Consider the following 24,180-nt stretch of genomic DNA (forward strand, 5'->3'; position numbering starts at 1 on the left):
GGCTATTGTCCGCGAATGACCTTTCGAAAAATAATAAACAAACGCGAACTGGATTTACGGAGTTGCAGGAAATAAAGGACATTTCCCACTTTTTCATGACAGAAACATCTATTTGGAAATTGGAGCAGTTGATAAATTTATCAGTGGGACACAATGGGTCAAAATTCCATCAAGCCACACATCGAAAGAGCGGAAAAATCAGGCGTTTGCCAACTTGCAAACATGAGCTTGTCTGAGGTAAGAATGCGTTGATTAACAGCGATATGCCGTGTATTTCCGACATACCGTGTGGGCGTGTAAGACTAGACGAAACATTTTATTTATGACTAAAGTCGTAAAGAAAGTTAAAAAAAAACACAATGCATGAGTCTCGCTCCCTAGAGCTTATATCTAAAATCAATCATCTTCGATGTGACAACATGTTGGAAAGGGTTTTGTAAATACTAGCACTAGCACAGCAGGTGTTAATGTCATTGTCAAAATATTTCAATCAGTACTTGGAAAATGGATGCTTGGAATCAGTTCCCAGTTGTTTACTCAACTGTTCTGTGTCACATAAATTTTTAGTCAAGACATTTGGAAAGAAAACCAAAGTTCTTGGAAAGATGAATAACCAGTGAAAGGGTGAACTCCAGTCCAAGATGAGGAAATTTATCCCAAGATGATTATGATTTTATTGAACCTGACCTATATTTTTTTATATTCCCCAGAAAAAAAAAACGTTTTCCTTCGTTTCGTCAACTGTTACGAAAAAATTGCTGTGTCTGACTTCTAGTTGCGATAACGTAACCCTTCTCTCGACGGCGGAAGGGATGAAGGTTACGTTATCGTAGTTGCGATAATCGTAACCCTCCATCCTCCCGACGGTCGGAGACCGGAGGCTCCGACCGTCGGGAGGATGGAGGGTTACGATTATCGCAACTAACGTTATCGCAACTATCTGACTTCCACCTTTTCACTCTTTGTTACTTAAAATCTCATTGGAATAAATCAGATATTTTATTTCATAATAAATGAAAAATTGGCAGTCAGATATAGAAATTTTCCCGCTCTTACAAAATTAAAAATCTTTTTCTTATTGTTCATTGCAAAACAAATTTTCATTGGTTCATTGTTTAAAAATTTTTTAATTGCTTTTTCATCTTAACTTAATGATGAAAAGGGTGTTGACTGAAAAATGCGTATATAAATTTGAAATAAAAGCAAAAGATTAAAGACACTGGACACTATTGGTAATTGTCACTTGGTGTATCTAAACATATGCACACCCCTGTGAAAAAATGAACTCAATTGGTCGTCGAAGCCGGGAGGAAGAAAAAACACCCTTGTCACACGAAGTTGTGTGCTTTCAGATGCTTGATTTCGAGACCTCAAAATCTACTTCTGAGGTCTCAAAATATACTATTTTATACTATCAACAGCTCTCCATTACTCGTTACCAAGTAAGTTGTTATGCTAACAATTATTTTGAGTAATTACCAATAGTGTCCAGAGCCTTGAACACATGTTGTTATTAGAAAGTGAATGTTTCTATTTGCTGAAACAATTAGTTTAGAGACCACTCATAATCAATAACTAACTCCATTAATAAAAATAACAATGAGGAATTTGCTAAAGCCCCTATTCTCCAAAATTCAAAGCGCATGAGAAAGAAGAAACTTAATGGTTGAATAGGTAAAGTGTTTAAGTTCTTTCTGAACTGAGAAATGGAGATGAAGTTCCTGAAATGTTGTGGCAGATCATTCTAGAGCTTTGGAGCTGATGAAAAAAAGGACATCTCCCCAGCCTGCTTTTTAGTTATTGGGCTGGTGAATGATATGGCAGATGATGAACGGGTAGTGCGAAGTGGGACTTGGCGTCCCTAAACAGTCAGCAATATATAGCCTGGAGTTGAGTGACTTGAAAGCAAGTAGAATATTTTTAAAGGTGATAAGATTTTGTACAGGAAGCCAGTAGAGATAATGTATCAACGGAGTGGTATGAGTGTGAGCAGGAAGGACTAACACAAGTCGACTGCGTTCTTTCTGGCCGAGACCACTTAACAGAGAATTGCAATGATCCAGGCGCGATTGGACAAACGCCCTCACTGCATTGTGACATGTTGCGTGGTTAAAATGACAAATGCCTGATGCATTGGGACTACATCTAGGGCCTGCATATCCTCAAAATGTTTTTCGGTTACTAATATCGGTGGTTGTTAAAACACGACATTCAGTTAAGCATTTATGTGTCATCTCACTTATACTTGGGTTTCACAAAGAGACACCTATCTTTGAGTTATTACTTATAATGACAATTACATGTCGACAACAATTTTAAAGAAATAAGTTTTAGTCAATGGAGAGGTTATATTTTTGAGAATCTGTAAACCATGGCTTCAGTTTTGTGGTATTGCACTTTCAATTTAAGCACAGACCTGATACTTCATGGAGGCAACGAAGGCGATTGCCTCCATGCCCCCTGGTCATTGCCTTGGTCGTCTTGAAATGCTTCAGTAGAAATTTACAATTTCCTCAAAGGGTGCCCTTTACCAAGGAGAAAATGCCTTGGTGCCCATTGCCCTTTAAAAACGAAGCATACAGGCCTGTAAGCATAGTGAAAGACAATTTCAAGTCACACCTTTTGACATTAGGCTCTTTATGCAAAAGGCTCTTGTTTTAAAACAGACCTTTAACAGACCTTAAAAAAGTCTTTAAAATGTCAGATAAGTTCTTCATTCTCTTCTAACAGTTGAGAAGACTTCTTCGCATTTAGCCTTTTTGAGATAAGTATGATGAACAATCAGGAGTATACTGTTTGGTTTGGGTGTAAAGTTAACCCAAACAGTGTCATAGTGGTGGCCAGTGTTCACCATAAATCTTGAAGACCTCTGTCAGATCTCCATTCATTCTTCTAACCTCTAGGTGTACAGGTTCAATTCTTCCTGTCTTTCTTGGTAGGGTTTGTCTCGTAGGATTACTTACAGGTACTTACAGGTCCTCTTCTGATTGTAGGCCTTTGCAGGCCTCTTTCATCAAATCTTCATACAACCTCCTGTTAACATTGCCTGTGCGCATGCATGTGGGGGTTGGTTAGTCAATGTCATATTTGAAGGGTTAGGATGACCAGATCTTGTCTAGTCTTGCCTCAAAGGATTTTACACTAGGTGCTGTTACAACAAAATTTGGGAGTCTATTCCATGTGTCTGGAATTAGGACCAGTTTGGTGGCTCTCTTTTGTACCGTTACTAGTGTCTTTATGTCGTTCTCTTGGTAGGGGCTTCTTGCTTGGACGTGGATGGGGGGGGGGGGGGATAAACGCCTAGTTCAGAATATCAAAGCTTACCTTATTGATGGTTATCTGTTTTCTTTTTGATCAGAATGCTGGTCGAAGCTTTGGATGCTGCTTTAATTTTAAGAGCTTTTACAATCGCAAAGTAGATACAATTGGCACTTTCCTCAACATTGACAGTGTTAGACTGTCAGCTGTACATATTTCTCCTAACAAACTTTATATTAAAGTGAACTTTCAGATTAAAGGCAGTGGACACTATTGGTAATTACTCAAAATAATTATTAGCATAAAACCTTTCTTGGTGATGAGTAATGGGGAGAGGTTGATGATATACATGTAAAACATTGTGAGAAACGGCTCCCTCTGAAGTGCCATAGTTTTCAAGAAAGAAGTTAGTTTTCCACGAATTTGATTTCGAGACCTCAGATTTAGAACTTGAGGTCTCAAAATCAACCATCAAAACGCACAGAACTTTGTGTGACAAGGGTGTTTCTTCCTTCATTATTATCTCGCAAGTTCGATGATTGATTGAGCTCAAATTTTCACAGGTTTGTTATTTTATTTCCTATCTGGAGATACACCAACTGTGAAGGCTAGTCTTTGACAATTACCAATAATGTCCTCTGTCTTTAAAACTCATCTGTTTCCCAATTCACACAAGCTTTTTGATGTTTGCTGCCCTCTTTTGATAGTATTTGGACATTGAAAACTAATGTAAACTTCAGAGTGAGGTTATGTGCAAACCATCAATTTCTTGAAAACCCTGTGTAATGCTGCAATTCACAGGATCAGTTTCAATGTTGAGACATCTTAGAGCATGTATAGGGGAGTTACAAGCATTGTAACACTTTTCTGCTTAAATGCTTAGCTTACATTATTATTTTATTAAAATAAGATGAATACCATCCATGTTGCGGCTGTGATGGGGGTCAATGGTGTTTTGTAAACCACTAAGGGGGCAAAGGGCACCTGAGGCGAAATTGATGATTCCATTTGCCTCTGAAGGTTAACAAAACCCAGTTTCTTATCTTGTCTCTGGACCAAGAGATGAACGTCTTCTTTCAAAGCGATCCGGTGTCATCTTCCAACATGATTGCATTAAAATTTGCACAGTTGAAGAAAAAAAAGATAATTAACAATGACGAAATGTAAATAACAATGGCGGTCGTTGACAGATTAAAAGTGTTTCTTATGAACATCACGCAGGGATGTATAAATTGTCCTGGTACCATCATAGTTACGCCTCATTCTAAAAGGTGGTTCAAACATCAAGGTATCAAGGTGTCATGATCAATCAGGTAAAAGTACCCCTGAGCCACGTCCATGTACATGCCTCTTTGTAGCACATTACAGGCCTGGAATTACACGCCGGCCATGAACATGGCCTCCGTTGGCCCCTGGTCTTGGTGCCCCTTCGGAAGTTTCCCTTAGACTTTAAGATTTTCCAATGGAAGTGCCCTTTGCAACTCGACCAAAATAACTCACTATTACCGTGTTATAGCAAATCAAGTTGTACTCTACTTGGCTCAAGCTGGACCTATTCTCTTATCTGTACTGTGATATTCATATGGAGTGAGGTGCATCCAGGGCTGGTTTTGTAAAACACTTCACTGAAGGCATTCTTGTATTACTATTTTGCCCAGGCCTGTTACTTTCCTTTTGGTAGGGCAATGTATAGTTTCCCTAATAGTATTAGAGCACAGTTTTGTATGACAGCCTCTCTACCGTGGGCAATTAGTGCACCGTATGAACACTTCTCATATTAAATCCGTAGAAGGGAAGCACTAAAACAATGCTGATTAGAACAAAACAATGATTAGCAGCAATTCATACAGTATTATTTCTGAGAATAAAGACGAACCCCCTTACTTTTGTATGTCTTTTCTTATCCATTGTTGTAATTTTGTGAACCTCACTGCATAGAAATTAACAACACCAGCAATGACAAAAGAAGAGAAGATGTTGTTTTGTCAGGTTTGACCCGAATCCCTCTGTCAATATCCTTGCATCCCCACCTGTGCGCCACCTTCCACTAAATTCCACTTCCTAAACATCCCAACCACCCACTTTGCTTCTGAACAACCCGAGATCCGGAGCCCAGCATGTTCTGCCTTGAAGGGTTTACCAACACCACTATACTAGATAATGACTGGAAGGGAGCCATGATGGTGGGCAATCACGGATTGGCACCCTGAGTCTCTGAAGGATCGTGCTTCGATCAGGCTCCGGATCAGATCTTTAGCTCACTTTGTTTACGAACAGAAATGAAAACAGATTCCGGGCCACCGTTGCAATGTTTGTTGTTGCGATACATTTATTGTGATGTTGGAAGTGGATGTTTTTATCCCCTGTTAAGAAAGCATCGTGTTGTTTTCATTTTTTGCAAATTACTCCCTGCAGTCCTGTTTTTTTCTTTTTATTTGTGTTGTTTGGGGGTAGCCTGGATAATGGAGGCATACATGTACTTTCAATACTGAAGGGTATTATATGAGTTTTGGCATTGGCAATGTGCCAGTGCATTGCAGGGGTGGATTTCACAATGGTAGTCCTAACTTAGGACTAGTCCTAGGCAATGCTAAGAGATAGGACCAGTCCTAAGTTAGGATGAGTTACTGGTCCTAACTCTTAGCATTGCTTAGGACTAGTCCTAAGTTAGGACTACCTTTGTGAAATCGACACGTGGATTAGCAAAATAATGCTCAGGCTTTTTAAGTCAGAACATAAACGTAACCTTGGGATGGTAAACTTCTTACTTCTGGAAAAGCAACTTCCTGTAAATCCCCTTTTAAGATGTAAGATGTTAAAAATAGATGAAGGTGCAGTGGTCATTCTTATGAGAGAAGAAAATATTTCAATGTTTGAAAAAAGAAATTACCGTTTGTTTAAATGTTTATTGTCAAACTGAAACTTGTTTGTTCTTTGTGTACCATGATGTGACCAACTCAGACTTAGGTTAATTTTGTAAGCAACTTACCAACATACAAGAATGTAAAAGGAAATTGAATTGAATGCATATTATGATGAGCATCAATGTGGGGGATGGTGTTATTGAAAGCGATTTTATTTTGTTTAATTTTGTAAGCAACTTACCAACATACAAGAATGGAAAAGAAAATTGAATTGAATGCATATTATGATGAGCATCAATGTGGGGGATGGTGTTATTGAAAGCGATTTTATTTTGTTTCCCACTTTTTGTGTTAAGGAGAGAGCCTGTGCACTTACATGCCTCATCATGTTAAAGAGGTAGTAGTGCTAGCTGCCTCTATACCCTAGCCAACACCTTTGTGCTCCTCAACTATTTCTTATTTTCCTCATGCCTAATCATGTTAGGAGGCAGTAGAGGTAGCTGCCTCTTTACCCTAGCCAACACCTTTGTGCTCCTCAACTATTTCTTATTTTCCTCATGCCTAATCATGTTAGGAGGCAGTAGAGGTAGCTGCCTCTTTACCCTAGCCAACACCTTTGTGCTCCTCAACTATTTCTTATTTTCCTCATGCCTAATCATGTTAGGAGGCAGTAGAGGTAGCTGCCTCTTTACCCTAGCCAACACCTTTGTGCTCCTCAACTATTTCTTATTTTCCTCATGCCTAATCATGTTAGGAGGCAGTAGAGGTAGCTGCCTCTTTACCCTAGCCAACGCCTTTGTGCTCCTCAACTATTTCTTATTTTCCTCTGGAGAGGTGCCCTTTACATGTACTAAAGGAAATACAAAAATTGCACTAGGTCAGAACCAGAGTTAAGATTATGCCATGACTAACTTCAATGGTCAAAAGTTGTTTATAAATACACCCAGGTCCGACTATTATTAATTAACAGTCAAAAGAGTAGTTTACCACAAGGTAGCCACCTGAAGTACGCAGAAGGAATTGATTAAAGTTCCCATGACACGCTGTCTCTCTCAGACTAGACAGGAACTGATGGAAGGACAGACCCTTTAATCCCTCCCTCCTCCCCCTCCTCTCTGCCCCTCTCTTGTCCAATCTTGCCAGCATTGAATCAAAAAGCTATAACCAGCGTCCACCCATGCTATTGATACCTGCTTGCCACTTCCTTCGTGTCCTTATGGTTTTGGTCAAGTGCTAGTTCGTTTAGTGACCTTTTGATTTGAGCATTGTGGTATGAGAGTACATTGGTGGAAGTCGCAAGTCAAACTTAGAGAAAAAGTGTTTGAAATGCAAAACACTTTTTTTAAAGATATTACTAGTTCCATCCTCGTGTATCTTTTTGAGAACCTGTGTACATTTATTGTTTTGTACTCTCTAATAACAAGGTCGCTTCTTGCTTTTAGTTTTTACCCAAAAGCAAATAATCATTTGTAAAATTTTCATTTTGTTGAGCTTTGTGCAGGAAAACTTAAACTTGTTCCACTTTCACATTATTTACAGCCTCTTCACAGAGACAAATATTCGATCACTATTTATGTGGTGACATAACTCCTCAGGCTTGTCATGGCCAAGCAGTATAGGTAAAGATAATAATAATAATAATATTTATTCGGGCAATCACATTTACAAGCACATGTACATACATTAAAAATATTTAAGAAAACAAAGTAAAACAACAGTGGGGTGCCTAGGAGAGCATAAAAGTTTAAAAAATAACTGACGCCAAAAGGCGTATGTCTCCTAAAACCCTAAAAATACATTAAGGCAAGAGAGGGCAAGAGATTTGGTGGTTTTAACAGCAGTGTGTGGGTTCTAATCCTGGTAAACTCACTGATGATACCCTTGAGCAAGGCACTTGCTTTGTAACAAATTGGGAAGGTAGTGCATTCTGCTCTACCAGCCAGGCTCCAAATGGATGATACCCATGCCTACATCCTTAGGGACTGTGAAAGGGGTAACCCTGTTTCAGCCCTAGGAGTTGGTGGCAACTTTCCTCCTTGTGACAATTGATTTGGTGGATAGCCCAAACCAGCCATCACCTTGAAGTGGCAATCTCTCATACAAAAAAATATATAAAAAAAACTGAATTTGTGTTTACAAATTAATAGCCACAGGAAATGTTCAGGGGGGAGGTATTTCACCTTCAGTGAAAACCTCATTTTCAAAATATTTTGAAGTATTTTTGATGACTCACTTGCACACAACACACAATTGTAATTATTGAACAATGCCATTATCACACCACTTATCACCACATCATGAGGGAGGATTGCTTTACACTTCAGCTATGCCTTATCAGCCCACCTGTTGTAAAACAAAACACCTAAAATTCCACAGACACTGAAATACTATTAGATAAAACTTCCCCATGGCTGGAAGTGCCTTGGAGGAATGCCAATCAATGAGGTAGATGTTAACAATGTTATCAGTTGGTTGAACCTCAGACAAGTAAAGTCATGGTAAAGTATAATTGGCGGCCAATACTTTACACTGTTTCGTTACTATTGGTGGTGTTCAACAAGTGGTCAAACCACAGACCACCATACAAATAGACTCTGTCTCCAGCAAGTCATCCACAGTTGCTGTTGACTCTGAAGTAGACTTTGTAACTTCACGCTCTGCGCTTTTCAAGTCAAGTGCGATTATCAAGTTTGAAATGGGCGGTTTTGGCATGGCGCATGGTTGCAGTGAGGGAGGGGGAGGGTTCTATTTAAATTATGACAGGGATGAGAAATAAGTTATGCTGGTTTTTTTTTAAGAGAGGATTGAGTTTGTTTTGTTGTTGTTGTGAATGTGGGTTTTAAAGCAATTGCACAACATCGGTAAACAGTATTGTCCAAAGGCCCACACTTCGTGTATCACAACTTATATATATAAAATATCAAACCTGTGAAAATTTAGGCTCAATCGGTCATCGGAGTCGGGAGAATGTAACGGGAAAACCCACCCTTGTTTCCGCACGTTTCGCCGTGTCATGACATGTGTTTAAAATAAATCTGTTATTCTCGATATCGAGAATTGATAATGGTTTAATGTATTCTCAAAAAGTAAAGCATTTCATGGAATAATATTTCAAGGGAAGTCTTTCATCGTTACCTTCTGTAAACCCTTTAAGTTATTTGTAAATCTGTGAACTTTTAGTTTTTGTTCTGTTCAGAAAGTGTCCAATGGCTTAAAATAATACACTACAGAAAGAAACTTATTGAACTGTACCATATCTTTTGAAGAAAAAAAATTCAAATTTCCAACCATGTGTTTGCAGTTGCACGAAAGGGGGTGAGGAATTTTGTTATTTGTTTTAGTTGTTGCTAAGAATGTTGCTGAAATACCAAAGTAGGCTTAAAGACAATGGACACTATTGGTAATTGTCTAAGACCAGTCTTCTCACTTGGTGTATCTCAACATATAAATTAACAAACCTGTGAGTTGCGAGATAACTATGAATTAAAAAAACACCCTTGTCACACGAAGTTGTATGCTTTCAGATGCTTGATTTCGAGACCTCAAGTTCTAAACTTGAGGTCTCGAAATCAAACTCGTGGAAAATTACTTCTTTCTCTAAAACTACGTCGACTTCAGAGGGAGTCGTTTCTCACAATGTTTTATACAATCAACTTCTCCACATTACTCGTTACCAAGTGAGGTTTTATGCTGTAATTATTTTGAGTAATTACCATTACCAATAGTGTCTTGTGTCCACTACCTTTAAAACACTACAGTTGTTTTTCCAAGAAACTTATTGAACTGCACCATATCTTTGGAACACAAATTTCAACCACGTTTGAAACTTGTTAAACCAAGAACAAAGTTTGCTTTTTTATTAGCACAAAAAGAGATGAGGACATTTTTGTTGTTGTTATAAATGTTAAAGACATGCTGAAATACCCAGGTGGGTTTAAAAAAACACTACAGTAATTTTTTCCCAAGAAACTTAATGAACTGTACCGTCTTTGGAAGAAAAATGTCAAATATGTGTGAAGTGAACCTTGTTACATCAGTGAAGTCCAAAGTTTACCTTTTTTTATTTGCTTAAAAGGAGGAGAGGAAATTTTAAATTGTTGTTGTTGACAATAAAATTAGGACATACTGAAACACAAGGGGTGGTTTTGAAAAAACAAACATTACAGTTGTTTTTTCCAAGGAACTTATAAAACTGCTCTATATCTTTCGAACAAAAATTTCAACAATGTGTGAAATGTGTTACACAAAGTACAAAGTTTTATTTGCACAAAAAGAGATGAGGAAATTTTTGTTGTTATGAATGTTAAAGAAATGCTGAAATACCCAGGTGGGTTTTAAAAAAACACTAGAGTTATTTTTTTTCTTAGAAATTTACTGAACTGCGCCATATCTTTATAATAAAAATGCCAACCACGTGTGAACATCATTACATCAAGCCCTTTGGTTCTATCTGATCCAATTGCTCAACCACAATTGGCTCAAAAACGCAGTTTAGTACGGTTTACACTATTGACACTCCTGCTTTGTTTATGACAGCTTTGTGATAGGGAATTCCACCAACTTGAACAATTGTGTCAATTTATGTGTACTTACGCTAACCACAGTCCGTGGGGCGAGGTATAAAATTCATACTTTGTGTGCGATGTGGTTGGGTGCTGAATTGAGGTCAACCAAACTATTACGCTATGAAGAACTACAGGAGACAGTAAAAACTTTTGAAATCCAACATACCACATACCGCATGGAGATGTATCAAAAAGATTTGTTGTCACAAGTTTTTTTTAAATGATTGTCTCTATTCTTTTATAGTTATCTTTTTTTGAAACTCGTGTAGATTATATTGAGGGAGAGAATCCCACTGACTTAGAATCAAATTCATTTGAAAATGCAAACAAAAATTGTTTAACAAGTCTGAGTCAGTCCACCTTTTGGTTTATTATTTGATTTATAAAGATGAAATAAGGTGATCCCTGGCTGCTGATTCCCATATTTTATTGTAAATTTGAGTATGGCTACATACACGACAGTTGACGGTTGTGTGGCTTCTGACTGGCACCTGGAACAAAGATATTGTCAAAATAGGGAGACCCCCAATTACCGCCAACATAGGGCTATAGAATAGTTCAGTTGGTAGAGTGCCTGCACATAAATCCGGAGTGTGTTGGTTCAAATCCCGCCCTAGTTAATTTTTCATTGTTCAACCCTAATAAAAAATATATCTTGATACATATTTTTGGAAAAAGATAGCCTTGCGCAGGCTTGAGTTTTCCTCGGGGACTAGTCAGTTTTTCTCTCTTTGAGGGCAGCTGTAATTTTCTCTTTGAACATTTCATGGGGGTACTTGGTGACCAGGGACATGGAGGCTTGCAATTGCAGAGGCTCTGTACAAAAAAGATGTAAAACCCCAATGAAAGTGTTTTTATTTAACTACAGACCTGCTTACCTTTCACTTTTTATTCTTATTTTTTGTTACAAAAATTGACAAACCTGAAGGGAGGACTTCTGTTTGATATCAGACCTATATCTGGTTCTTGAACCAAGGTCACTCATATCTTTCAACACCAGTTCTGCATATTTTCCAAGCGTCACAAATTCTTTCATTTATCATTCGTCCAATTAGCAATTCTATCCACCCTTAAATAGATTTATAAGGGAGCAATAAATTCCCACTTCATGATGTTTTATCACTGCTCATGGTTGTTCCCTGATAAACCACAAATTGGTGAGTGAGTTAGTAAGGTGGTGAGACCATGTGTCAATCAGTCTCATGCTTTTGGAAAACCACAGGCCCCCCTCCCACTCTGAGTACTCACTACTGATGCGTTAACTCTATCCCTAGTCATGAGCTAAATCACGTGTGACACGATTTAATCCGCCTAATTGCAGCAGTGCCTGTTTTGGCGAACAAATTCAAGGAAATGTTTTGGTAAAAAATCGCATCTTGATTGTTGTCTGCAAGATGGTGGAGTATAGTAGCCAAGACAAGGAGGAGTACCCCCCCCCCCCCCTCACTCCTGGTCTTATTCCCTGTCTTGTTGATGATGACCTGTATGAGTGATGACCACAGGAAATAAAGTCTCCATCCTGGGATAATCCCCCTGGAAGTGTCTACTGACAAGTAACACCATTTCAGCTGCCCCACAACTTGCTGATTGAAATACCTGAAACTCAATACCTTTATGGTTGTAGTAGTTTTCCCTCCAAAAAGTGTATATTTGTACTAGGTTGTGTGCATAAGCTGACAGAGTGCTGAAGGAATTACTACAAACAAAAATAATAATTTCAAGTGACAAGGCTGTTCGCTCCATGGTTGAAACTACCTATGAATTTGATTCTTGTTTACTAGCGATATGACCTTTAATAGTACAGGGGCATTTCCTTGGCGGCAAGCTCCTTTGTATTTATATGGGGAGTTTTTTTCTAGGACATCAAGTGTTGTGAAAATAACAACCAAGCAAAATTTGAGACGTGTCCAAATGAAATCTCGCTTTTCTTCTAGTCAACCGAGGTCGGAATCATGTTGATATTTGCCCATTCTTTAAAGGATTTGGGTACATTTTCAAAATGTCCAAAGATTTACACTAAACTTACAGGATTTGAAGATAATGATAGTGGAAAGCTTCCCTTCAAATATTACTTACTGAGGTGCTGTAGTTTTTGAGAAATGAGTAAAACAATGTCATGAAAATACGTTTGTAAATGATTAAAATAATTTTCGTCTCATGAGAATTATTTTCATGACATTGTTTTACTCATTTCCCAAAAAACTACAGCACCTCAGCACGTAATATTGTCAGGGAAGCTTTCTACTATCACTATCGTCAAACTGTGTAAGTTTAGTGTAAATCTGTGGACATTGTGTTTTTTCTTCCTACAAAAGTTATATATACCCTTTAAGTTGAGGAGTCAGTTGGAAGCACCCTGATGTCCCTGGCAACTGTATCTGTATGGGCTTTCTTCTTTCCCTATTTCTCCCGTTCCATGTTTTGGTGAAAAAGACTTAAAGGCAGTGGACACTATTGGCAACTGCTCAAAATAATTATCAATATTAAACCTCGCTTGGTACCGAGTAATGGGGAGAAGTTGATAGTATAAAACATTGTGAGGAACGGCTCCCTCTGAAGTGACGTATTTTTCGAGAAAGAAGTACTTTTCCACGAATTTGATATCGAGACCTCAAGTTTAGAATTTGAAGTCTTGAAATCAAGCATCTGAAAGCACACAACTTCGTGTGACAAGGGTGTTTTTTTCTTTCATGGTTATCTCGCACTCCAACGACCAATCAAGCTCAAATGTTTACAGGTTTGTTTTGTTATGCAAATGTTGAGATACACCAAGTGAGAAGACTGGTCTTTGACAATTACCAATAGTGTAAAAAAAAAATGGAATCAAGCACTGAAGTATTAAACTATGAGTTTTTGTCTTCATAGACCTATACACATACATACAAATATTTTGTGTAGAAAAACACAGATTTACAATCTTGCATATTTTTCTTTAGAGACTCTTAAACACTGCTCCAATGAATCTCACCATCAAGTGCTCCTCAATGCAGGCCTGGAATTTCATCTTTGAGAGGGCAAGGTCAATTTCGTTTTGCAAAGGGCACTTCCATGATAAATTCTTAAGTTTTATGTTAAACGTGTGTGAAGGAGCAGCAAAGCAAAGACCAGGGGCAACATAGGCGCTGGCCTCTTTGGGCACTGTGTAATTCCAGGCTGCCTGCAATGGGTATAAGCTAGGTTAAAGGAACACATTGCCTTGGACAGGTCGAGTTGGTCTTTGAAAAGCCTTTGTAACCGTTTGTTATAAAATGCATATGATTGGAAAGATGTTTTAAAAGTAGAATATAATGATCCACACAAGTATCACTCGAAATTGCGTGGTTTTCCTTTTACCTCGTCGACTAACACAGTTGGCCATTTATGGGAGTCAAATGTTTTACTCCCATAAATGGCCGACTGTGTTAGTTTGCAAAGTAAAAGGAAAACCACACAATTTCGAAGCCAATTTATGTGGATCATTGTATTCTACATTTAAATCATCTTTATAATATGCATTTTGTAACAAACGATTACAAACGCTTTTCAAAGACCAACTCGACCGATCCAAGGCAACGTGTTCCTTTAATATTCAAGCTTCTTGTGGTTATGTTGTCCCATTTCTCAATCAACTTCATTGACTTCCAGTCCCAGTCCCAGTCCATCATCGCATCGATTTCAAGATTCTTACCATTGTATGAAAATGTCTCCAAATCCCTTCTCTATACCTCACTAATCTCATCAATAGCATCTTGGTCAACCTGGCCTTCGCAGGAATTACACGCAGGCCACAGAGGTCATGACCTTCGATGCCTCTGGTCTTGGCCTTGGTGCCCCTTCAAAAGTTTTTCCAATGGAAGTGCCCTTTGCATAATGAAAATGGCCTTGATGACCTTTCAAAGATGAAATGATAGGCCTGCAGTAATAATAATGGCTTCTTATATAGCGCTCAGGTTCGTCAAACAGTGATTCTCATGGCGCTTCAACATTATTACCCCTGGTCACTGGGCCTTAAATCATTCCTTAAACCATCTCAGCTCCCTGGGGAGTATACGGTATTGTGCAAAAAATGCGCTGCTAGGCTAAATCAGTCACAAGAACCATCTCTGCCCTTACAGATACCCATTTACCCCTGGGTGGAGAGAAGCAATTATAGTGAAGTGTCTTGCTCAGGGACACAATTAAGTGTCACGACCGGGATTTGAACCCACACTCTGCTGAACAGAATCACCAGAGCTTGAGATCGGTGCTCTTATCCGCTAGGCCACGACACCCCACACCCCAGTACTCTTCAAGTGGTTTGTTGATGCCAAGTGGTGACGATGCCAGACTGGAGCCATAGTGTTGCAGATCAGCAGAGTGTGGGTTCGAGTCCCTTTTGTGGAACTTGTTTCCTCAAACAAGACACCACCAAATGGCTTTGTTTTTCAGATGAGCAGTAACCTGTAGTTAACGTGTACTAGGATTGGGAATGCATGTTAAAGAACCCAGAACACTTATGGAGGATAAGTAGGGTTTAACCTCAGCATTTCTGATTCACATAGCAAGCACCCTCTTTTAAAGGTTTCCTGAGGATTGCCAGCAACAGTGATTGGGTTATCATTGATTTCATTGACCAAACTCCACCTGGGCCCAATTTCATAGAGCTGCTTAAGCACAAAATTTTGCTTAAAAAGCAAAAAAATCCTTGCTTAGTAAAATCAGATTACCAGCAAAGACTCAACTTAATTGTTATGCTAAGTAAACAACAGCTAAATACCAGTCGCAGCAATGTATATATGGCATGAAATTTTTGCCAGTAACATGTAAAAAATAAGCGAGCTAGTTTCATGCTTATGCAAATTTGTTGCATAAGCAGAGCTATGAAATTGGCCCCTGGTAGTTGCGACCAATGGTTTTATAAAGAAAAATAGTGCAATTTAAGTCCACAAATGTCATTTCTTTTTAATCTTTGGTTTCAGTTCCCGCCAGAGCTACAGAGATTGATACGGAACTTACGCACCTTGGACCTATCAGGAAACAAGATCCCATCCCTGCCTGCCCTGATTGGTCAGTTTGAACTGCTCAAGAGTATCAACTTGAACGCCAACAGACTCAGTAAGTAGATTGTAGCTTTGTTGCGAACTAGGTTTGTTGTTAAAATGTTTGTTGTCTGCTTTTTGTCAATGCAGCTTTCGTACTTCAATGGAATTGGGTTGTTTCTAGCCTATACTTCAATAACCATAAATGTGTGTCCGTCATTCTTCTGCTATGAAATAAGCCTGTTGGTTCAAACATAAAAAGCAACACTTAGATATAAAGAATCTTTACATAAAACGTCAAAGATTGGTATCTTTTTTGCTAACTTTAAAAAATAATCTGTTACTCAACCTTTAAAGGCAGAAATATACAGTATGGACGTGTAACTGCTTTGACAATTTGCCGCTTTCACAAAGTCTCTGGTTTTGTGACATGGAGGTGAGACTTATAGACCTATCCCAATTATTGTCATTAAACCTGTAGCAAAGGATAAAGGACACTAACTGTACCTTCAAGATTACTATTTTAAAAATGTTGTTTGAGCAAGTAGCCTAAATACCAAGCACAACTTCTGATTTCTAGCTCAGATGCAGACACAGGTTTATTTGACAAATATTTTTTTAACTTTCAAGTCTTGAATCGGAGATCAGTCGATTTGATCACATAGTAGCCATGGTTACAGATTGACTCTCTGTCATTGTATTTTGCATGTGACCATCTACATGAAGTTTAAAATGGCATCACGGAGTACTGTGTTTTCTGGATCAAATCTAGCTATCTTTTGATTTACAATTTGTTGTTTTATGTTAATCCCTTGAAATCTATTTGTAATCTTGCATGACTGAAAGTGCTTTACTGAATAGAAATATATAAAAAAAATAATACAAAAGTGAAAATCTAGCTATCTTTTATCCTAAAATGGTTTGCATGAACAAATTGTGTACTCCCTATTTATTCTAGCCCCTTTTTGATCCAACTTGGACCGCGTTCCCACTGGATCCACAATTGCGATATTAGTATTCCGCAACAAGATTAGTTGCAGGTGTGAAATCGCGGTCGCGTTCCCACTTGAGTATGATCGCGCATTGATCCCCCTTTTCGGGAACAGAAGTGGGTTCAAAGGAACACTGTTTTGCTAGCATATTGCAGTGTCTGATCGCCCTTTGCGTTCCCACTAGACTTTTGACTGCCCATTAATCCACAAGGGCGATTCAGATCCCGCTTTAATCCTACTCCTGAGGAGGATCAAAATCGCACGGTCAGATCCTGATCACCCTCGCGCTCCCACTGGAGCATGTTTCTCGTTGATTGCCCTTTGATCGCCCTTTCAGGGTCTTGTTAGCCCTTTTCTCGAATTGGGAGATCAATGCGGGGTCCAGTGGGGACGGGCAGCTATACACACCCCTACATGTGTACCTTGATTGAGTACAGGGGCAGTGAAGGCAAAGTGATTTGTGAGCGTACACCTCCATTATTCAACTTATACCCCCATGGGAGTCCCTCCCTTAGACGGGGAGGGTAAAAACACATACAAAAATCAACCTGTTTTTTTTAGTGTGCATATAAGTGATTTGTACAAATTACAAATCATATTTCCCACCAATTGACGTTCCATCTGTCATATCGTATTATTTTTTTCTCCAATGCCTCAGTCATGAAAGATTTTATTCCCTGTTGGGGTTTGGCTGGTCCCCTTTTGCCATAAGTTCAATGCCAGGTTGTTGGTTATCCATCATGAGGGTAGGTACCGGTCCATTCCAAAAGTGTGAGCAAAACAAAAGACAGGTCTCAGCTGTGGACGGTTAAACCTTCGTAAAGTACTGTATGGTAAAGACATCTGGAGAAATTATCACATTGAGTCCTTGGCAAAAATCAAATTTAATCAATTAAAGATCAAACAAAACGGGGGCTGTCTATTATTTTTTGATCAACACCTTTCTGTTTTGTATAATTGAAGAAACCTTGGTAAAAATCATAACCTTTGTGGGAAGTAAGAAGTTTTGTTGCTGACTTCAAGTAAATTGTTGCACATGATGAGTTATTTGTTACAAATTCACTTAGCCTTCAAAAAGTTATTGGAATTAATTTGAAATTATGTTGGTGCTGAAAATTCGTTTTTCAGCATTGACATAATATTTGTGGTTTTACCTTACAACGATGTGTGATTTCGCACTTGAATACTCCATCCTAGGTCTTGCAGACCCCCCCCCCCCCACCCCCCGACGCAGGCTTACCACCCGGGTGGGATTCGAACCCATGACCCTTGCATTCTAGAGCAGATATCTTAACGACTCCTCCGCCGATCATAGTTTGGTTTTTGACCAAGCGTACCAATTCTTGGTATCTTTATATCTTGGTTTTTTTATATTGATTTTGCTGGTTGACTTAAGTTAAAATCGAATGTTTTATTTTATTTACTTTTGGTGTTTAACCTTGTAAGCTGGTCGTATGTAACGACCCTTTTAAGAATAAAATGATATAGGCCCCTAATCAACAGTCAGTGTGCCTAATATAAAACAATGTTCTTGTGATTTTTTATTTGACTATCATGTGCAGCCCTCTGTTTGTAAAATGCCAGTCTACAATTTTGATCATTTTGGGGGTAAATCCTAAATGGGGACAGTCTTTAGTGGCATCTTGAAGGCTAAGTGCGCTGTGCATCATGCATGCATGGGGTTGATATTGATTACGGACAAACCTCTAAAAGTGCACCCTTCTTTCACATACAAGTAGAAAACAATTTTATAAGAGGAAAATATCATCACAGGTCTTAAAATGTTCTCTTTAAAAATAAAAAATAAATAAAAAAATAAAAACACCCTCATAAACTTCATTCATTGTGTGATCCTGTTCTGTTTCTGTCACTTCAATCAGTTTAAAAACATGTTAACATCTGAGCGCTCCTGCTCATTCCTAACAGTCTGATTCCTTTGCACTTATAGGATGAAGTGCAAATTTGAAATATGGCCCCCAGAGGGGCAATATCCACACAAGAAAAAGTTCAGTAGCTTTGCCAAGTCCATCACGATAATAAAGACATTCATGGAAGTGTGCCAATCAATGGACACACTCTGAAATGTCTTCATTTGAGGCTCCAGGTCTACGCACAAAACATTCAAAGTTCGCAATTTCAAAGTTCAAAGAATGTAACTGCCATGCAATTGTAATGCATTAAAAAGTTTCTCCCAGTGTGCATGCAAAAGTACCATTTAAACATTTTAATTTGCAACAGGGAGTTACATATGCCTGTCGATTTTATTTCACAGGACGCAGTAGGGACGGTGCTTTACAAATGGTTTTTGGTAAAACCAAAAAACACATTTAAACAATCGTTAGTTATCTGCCATATCAGGGTAGGCCCGATGCTTCTGTTTTTAAAGGGCCAGGTTTCTCCTTGGTGAAGGGCAACTCTATATGAGGAATTTGTGAATTAAAACATTTCAAAGGGGCACCAAGGCAATGGCCAGGGGCAAGGAGGAAATTGCCTTCATAAAGTAACATGCCTGCCTGTAAAAGACTACATGCACCTGAGAGATGTGTATGATTATTATATATAGTCAAAAATCATCAGTTTATATGTAAGCACATTTATGGAAACATTGTGTGATAACTCATAGCAAACAGTCAACATTGCAACCCTTTCAAACCTGTCATACATTTAATAAAGACATTTTATATCTATAGCATTCAGACCTAAAACTTTGTTGCCCAAGGGCACATTAGTATCCTCTTAGTTCAGGGCACCAAGGAAAATCTTGTATACAAGACTGATCAGCTTGGCTAATATGCTCAGAAAATACAAAGTGATTTTGAGTTGAACTAAGACAAAATGACTGGAGCGGGGTTTGAACCTATTACCGCCGGACCTACCGACTGAGTCATCTCACACTAAATGTTGGTGGTCTTATTTGTCAAAATCTGTGTTTGGGAGTGCCAGTCAGAAGCCAATTTTAGCCAGAAATCACACCCAAGTTTACGGAACAACCTGGGAAGCAGCAGCAGGAGGGGGAAACATTTTAAAGGGATGGTACCATTTGGTAATTACTCAAAACAAATATTAACTTGAAAACTGACTTGGTGACAAACATTGGAGAGCTGTTGATAGCATAAAACATTATGAGAAGCGGCTTCCTCTGAAGTAACGTAGTTTTTGAGAAAGAGGTAATTTCTCACTAAAACAATAAAAGACATCTAGCTAGAAGTCTTTTATTCCTATCTGAAACCACAACAATTTGTCCAACAAGGGTGTTCTTACTTTCATCATTTCTTCGCAACTACGATGACCGATTGAGCCCAGATTTTCACAGGCTTGTTATTTTATGCTTTTGATGGGTTACACCAAGTGAGAACAGTGGTCTTTGACAATTACCAAACGTGTACAGGGCCTTTAAGGGGATGCAACTTTTTATTTATAAAGTAAACAGAATCAAAGTAAATTGGAAACAGATGTATCCAAAGTTATTATTAAACTGGTGAGATTGTACTATGGTGATTAAATAATATTTTCTTGCTCCTTGGCTAGAAGCTGATCTGGATGGTCATGGCAAAGGTCTTTAAGATTTACACACTTATTTATAGTGGAGTATGAGGTAGTTATTTTTAAGAATCGGCCCTTCTTCAAGACAAAAACACATCACAAATGACTTCTAGAATTAGATTTGGGATAGATCACCCCTGTATAGGAACTAGAAGAAGCAAACATACACAACCCCAATAGTGAAACAACTAATATCCGGTGACTTACAAAATCACCTAACAGGGAAGTGGGACATCCAGCCAGGTTAGTCCTGGGGGCCTATCACAGCATCTCTCAGTGGGTGCTTCCATCTTGAATCCTGGCCAAGACCTTGAGTCCAACGCCCAGGGAATGTACACACATAGCCACCCACCTACATCCTTAAGGACACAGAGCAGGGTTCAGCCCTGTGATGGTTTGTTTTTGAAAGGTTAAGGGCACCAAGGCATTTTCTTCTAATTGGTAAAGGGCACCCTATGACCTAGAGCAAGTTGTAAATTTCTACCGCATCATTTCAAGGGCACCAAGGCAATGGCCATGGGGCACGGAAGAAATCGCCTCCGTTGCCTCCGTGAAGTATCAGTCCGGAGGGCTCAGTGTTTAGTAGACCTGATGATGTAAACGTTGAGGGTTGTTGTAGAAAGTGTACGTGTAGGAGACATGGGAGATGTTCAACGTCATGATCAATTTGGGGAACGGTGGATGATGGGAAACATGAATGCATCATGAGGTGTTGAATAGAGTTCAACATTATTTTAGTACATGATGGGTGAGGGCCATGTCTCTGTTACACTGGGAAGCTTTACATCACTTTGTGTTGTTGTAATGATAAGGTCTTGGCACTTAGCTCGTAATTAATTATAAAATGTAGTGTACAAAATAGTGACAGCAGCAGTTTCCGTTAGCGAGCCCACAGGCCAAATGACAGTTTAAACGCCCGATGACCAGTAAAAACTCTCTCCAAACGGACTGGCTGATGTCTGTATAAATATGCACTTTATAATAGGGAAAAAGCTGGGGACTAGACTTAGAGTAAACACAAACTTTAACTGGACTTGTGAGTTCAGCAGCAGAGTGTGGGTTCGAATCCCGGTCATGATACTTGTGGCTTGTGCCCTTGAGCAAGGTACCTAACCATAATTGCTTCATAAAAAGTTGGAAAAGTAGTGCATGTGGTTGATACTCATGGCCACATCCTTGCTGACTGTGAAGGGGGCAACCCTGTTTCAGCCCCCAGGAGTAGGTGGCTCCTAGTGGATGATACCCATGGCCACATCCTTGCTGACTGTGAAGGGGGCAACCCTGTTTCAGCCCCCAGGAGTACATGTAGGTGGCAATATGCCCCTGGTGGCAGTTGAGTTAGGACGACAGCCCAAATAAATTGTGTAGCCCTCACCTTGAAGTGGCCTTGTGGAATTAGGCAATATCTTATTTTTTTAATTAAAAAAAACCCCCATTATATCAATAATATTAACTAGTATCAATAGTGGAAATCGTTTCATGAAACAGTTTAAACAGCCCCAAACATAATGTGGTTTGATCTAATTAATTGGCAAGTGCAAAAAAAGGGTGTAAAGTATTCGCAAGAAATATTTGAAAATAGCAAAGCTGTCAAGTCTTGTAAATATTTGGTCTCACCTATAAGACCAACCACAGGAAGACTAATGTGGTTTGAAGTTGACGATCACTTTGTATCCTTATTAGGTCCTTCTATAATTGAAATGAGCACCCAACCCAATGTAGCTAATTATTCCTTTGTTAAAACACATTCCATTGGTATGTCCTTATCATAATAACGTATCTTGCTTGACAACAAAAATTCCATTCATATTTTAGACAAAAACCAAGGGGGAAAAAGCCCAACGAAAACTTAACAGCCAGTGTTGAGTGCGTACAAAGAAATACCATTTTTATGAGTAAGGTGTTGAACAAGTTTAGCATCAAAAGGACAACTATGCCCAACCACAAGAAGCCGTGGTCTGTCCTGTATGAGAAATGCTTGGGGTTGTTTTATATTTGAAACCAAATATGGAGAAATCTTGTTAATTTACTTTGATAATAACCTGCCTTCTGATATGAGGCTAAAGTATGATGTGAGTGATTTGACATGCATGACACATCAAACAAAAAATAGTCGCCATATGGCTATAGGGTCATTAGTGCATTTTCTATTGACTTCACAAAGTTGCCTTTTCATATTCTGGAGCTCCTGGTAAATGGAGTTTATAGATTTACTTGTGGACTTTGATTTTTCTTCTTTTAAACTCTGGAAAATGACAGTTAAAATCAATCTTGCATCTTGCATTTGGATTTACCCTACGCATTTTCGGCGATATCTATAAAACGCGGCCACCATTTAAGGTGAAATTTTCACATATTATTTTCATTGTTTATTAAAACAATCAAATAGTTCCAAAAACCAAAGGTATACTTTGCCTTTAATTGACTTTCTGTTTCGAAATGTAAGTTTGTCCACTTTGCCCATCCTCCCTCAAACAGTGGGGACATAATACAGGGACAAACCAGTCTTAACTGGTTGTCCTTTCTCTATGGTTTAAGAGAGCCGGTCCAGTCAATGTAATTATGACAGAAGGTGTATCCATAAGGCATGACTGAATCGGTAGACACCTGGTGATTCAACAGGTGTGCAACAAATGCCTACACAGGGGGGACAGGTGTAACGACCGGTAACCAGCAACACCATCTCATCCTACTGTCATGATGCAATGTAAAACATTGTTAAAGGCACTGGACACCTTTGGTTGTCAAAGACCAGTCAAAAAGAAAGAAAAAACACCCTTGTTGCACACATTTGTGTGCTTTCAGATGCCTGAGAAAGGCTTCAGGCCTGAAGTCTTTCTTGGATTCCAATCTGTTAGTGCCTTGTGATTGGCTTTTCCCATTAAAAAATATATGTAAAAAGACCGACTTTTATTGAGGATATTGTCTATTGTATAGGATGATGTTGCATTCATAAACTTGATAATCAAGTATCTTAAAAAACAAGATATATTGAATTGGAGTTCTGAGCAAAATATCTGAGAAACTGAGAAGTTTTATACAGCTAAGCTTTGTGCTTTTTTATGTTTTTGGGCGAACACCTTCCACAAATAGGGGAGCAGGTGGAGAAGGGAGGCTTTGTCGTTAAACAAGTTTGTTTTTTTGACAAAGAACATTACTTTCTTCATCTTACACTGCTATGATCAAGTAACCATATTTACTGCCGTTAAAAGTACAGTGTCCAGCGCTCATGAAAGGTACCATGCAGTTTACACAATCTCCACCATCATCCCCTAAGGAGACGAGCTAGAATGCAGACGGGATTAAAATGTCCCTAAATGACAGATGATCACTTATTTTCCATTTTGTAAGAAACATTAATTGTAATTTTGACACGTTCAGGCAGAAAAGTACAGATTTGAGTTCGGCCACACAGCAGCCTTGAACTTGGATTAGTATACAGGCGGGCAGTCGTCCTCGTCAGACAAAACAAAAAAAGTGAATGAAACACAGAAAGCGTCCAGTTACTTTTCTAGAGTGTCTGCTGTAATAAAAAATTGGTAACGTGTTACCGAATGCTCTTTGGGATTTGATATGGCACCAACCATGCTGTGAAGCCCGAACAGCCAATTCCAAAAGACAAATAGCCATTGACATATCGTTTTAATGCTGAGTTTTGTTAGCAATTTTTTATATATTTTTTTTATAACAGTGCGATCAGCGGGGTGTGCAATTATTTAGGGAAGGTGACGGGTTTAAAAATAAAACCATTTACACTTTCACTTGATAATTCAATTTTGAATTGCCTCGGACCCCAAGCTGTGATTCTTATAAATGGTAATTTCCTACATAGTGGTTGTGGTAGAAATGAAAGGTAATTCTAGATTGATGTAGGTATTAGGTGTAAACTGGTAGGTATTATGTGACAATGATCCTGGCTAATTTTCAGAGTTCAGAATAAGTAGGCAGAAAAATGTTTCAA

The 24,180-nt window shown here is 38.7% G+C and overlaps 1 protein-coding gene across 1 annotated transcript in view; it reads left to right on the plus strand.

Moving 5' to 3' along the window:
• The first annotated feature begins 34 nt into the window (after window positions 1–34).
• LOC117297416 (leucine-rich repeat-containing protein 57-like) overlaps window positions 35–24,180 on the plus strand; it is a 49,150-nt gene continuing 25,004 nt past the window's right edge. The window contains exons 1-2 of the mRNA XM_033780450.1: window positions 35–237; window positions 15,625–15,760. Of these exons, the coding sequence (XP_033636341.1) occupies window positions 154–237; window positions 15,625–15,760 (220 nt within the window). The 5' untranslated portion in view covers window positions 35–153. The remainder of the gene's footprint in view (window positions 238–15,624; window positions 15,761–24,180) is intronic.

Source organism: Asterias rubens, chromosome 1, assembly GCF_902459465.1.
Source record: "Asterias rubens chromosome 1, eAstRub1.3, whole genome shotgun sequence".
Taxonomy (NCBI): domain Eukaryota; kingdom Metazoa; phylum Echinodermata; class Asteroidea; order Forcipulatida; family Asteriidae; genus Asterias; species Asterias rubens.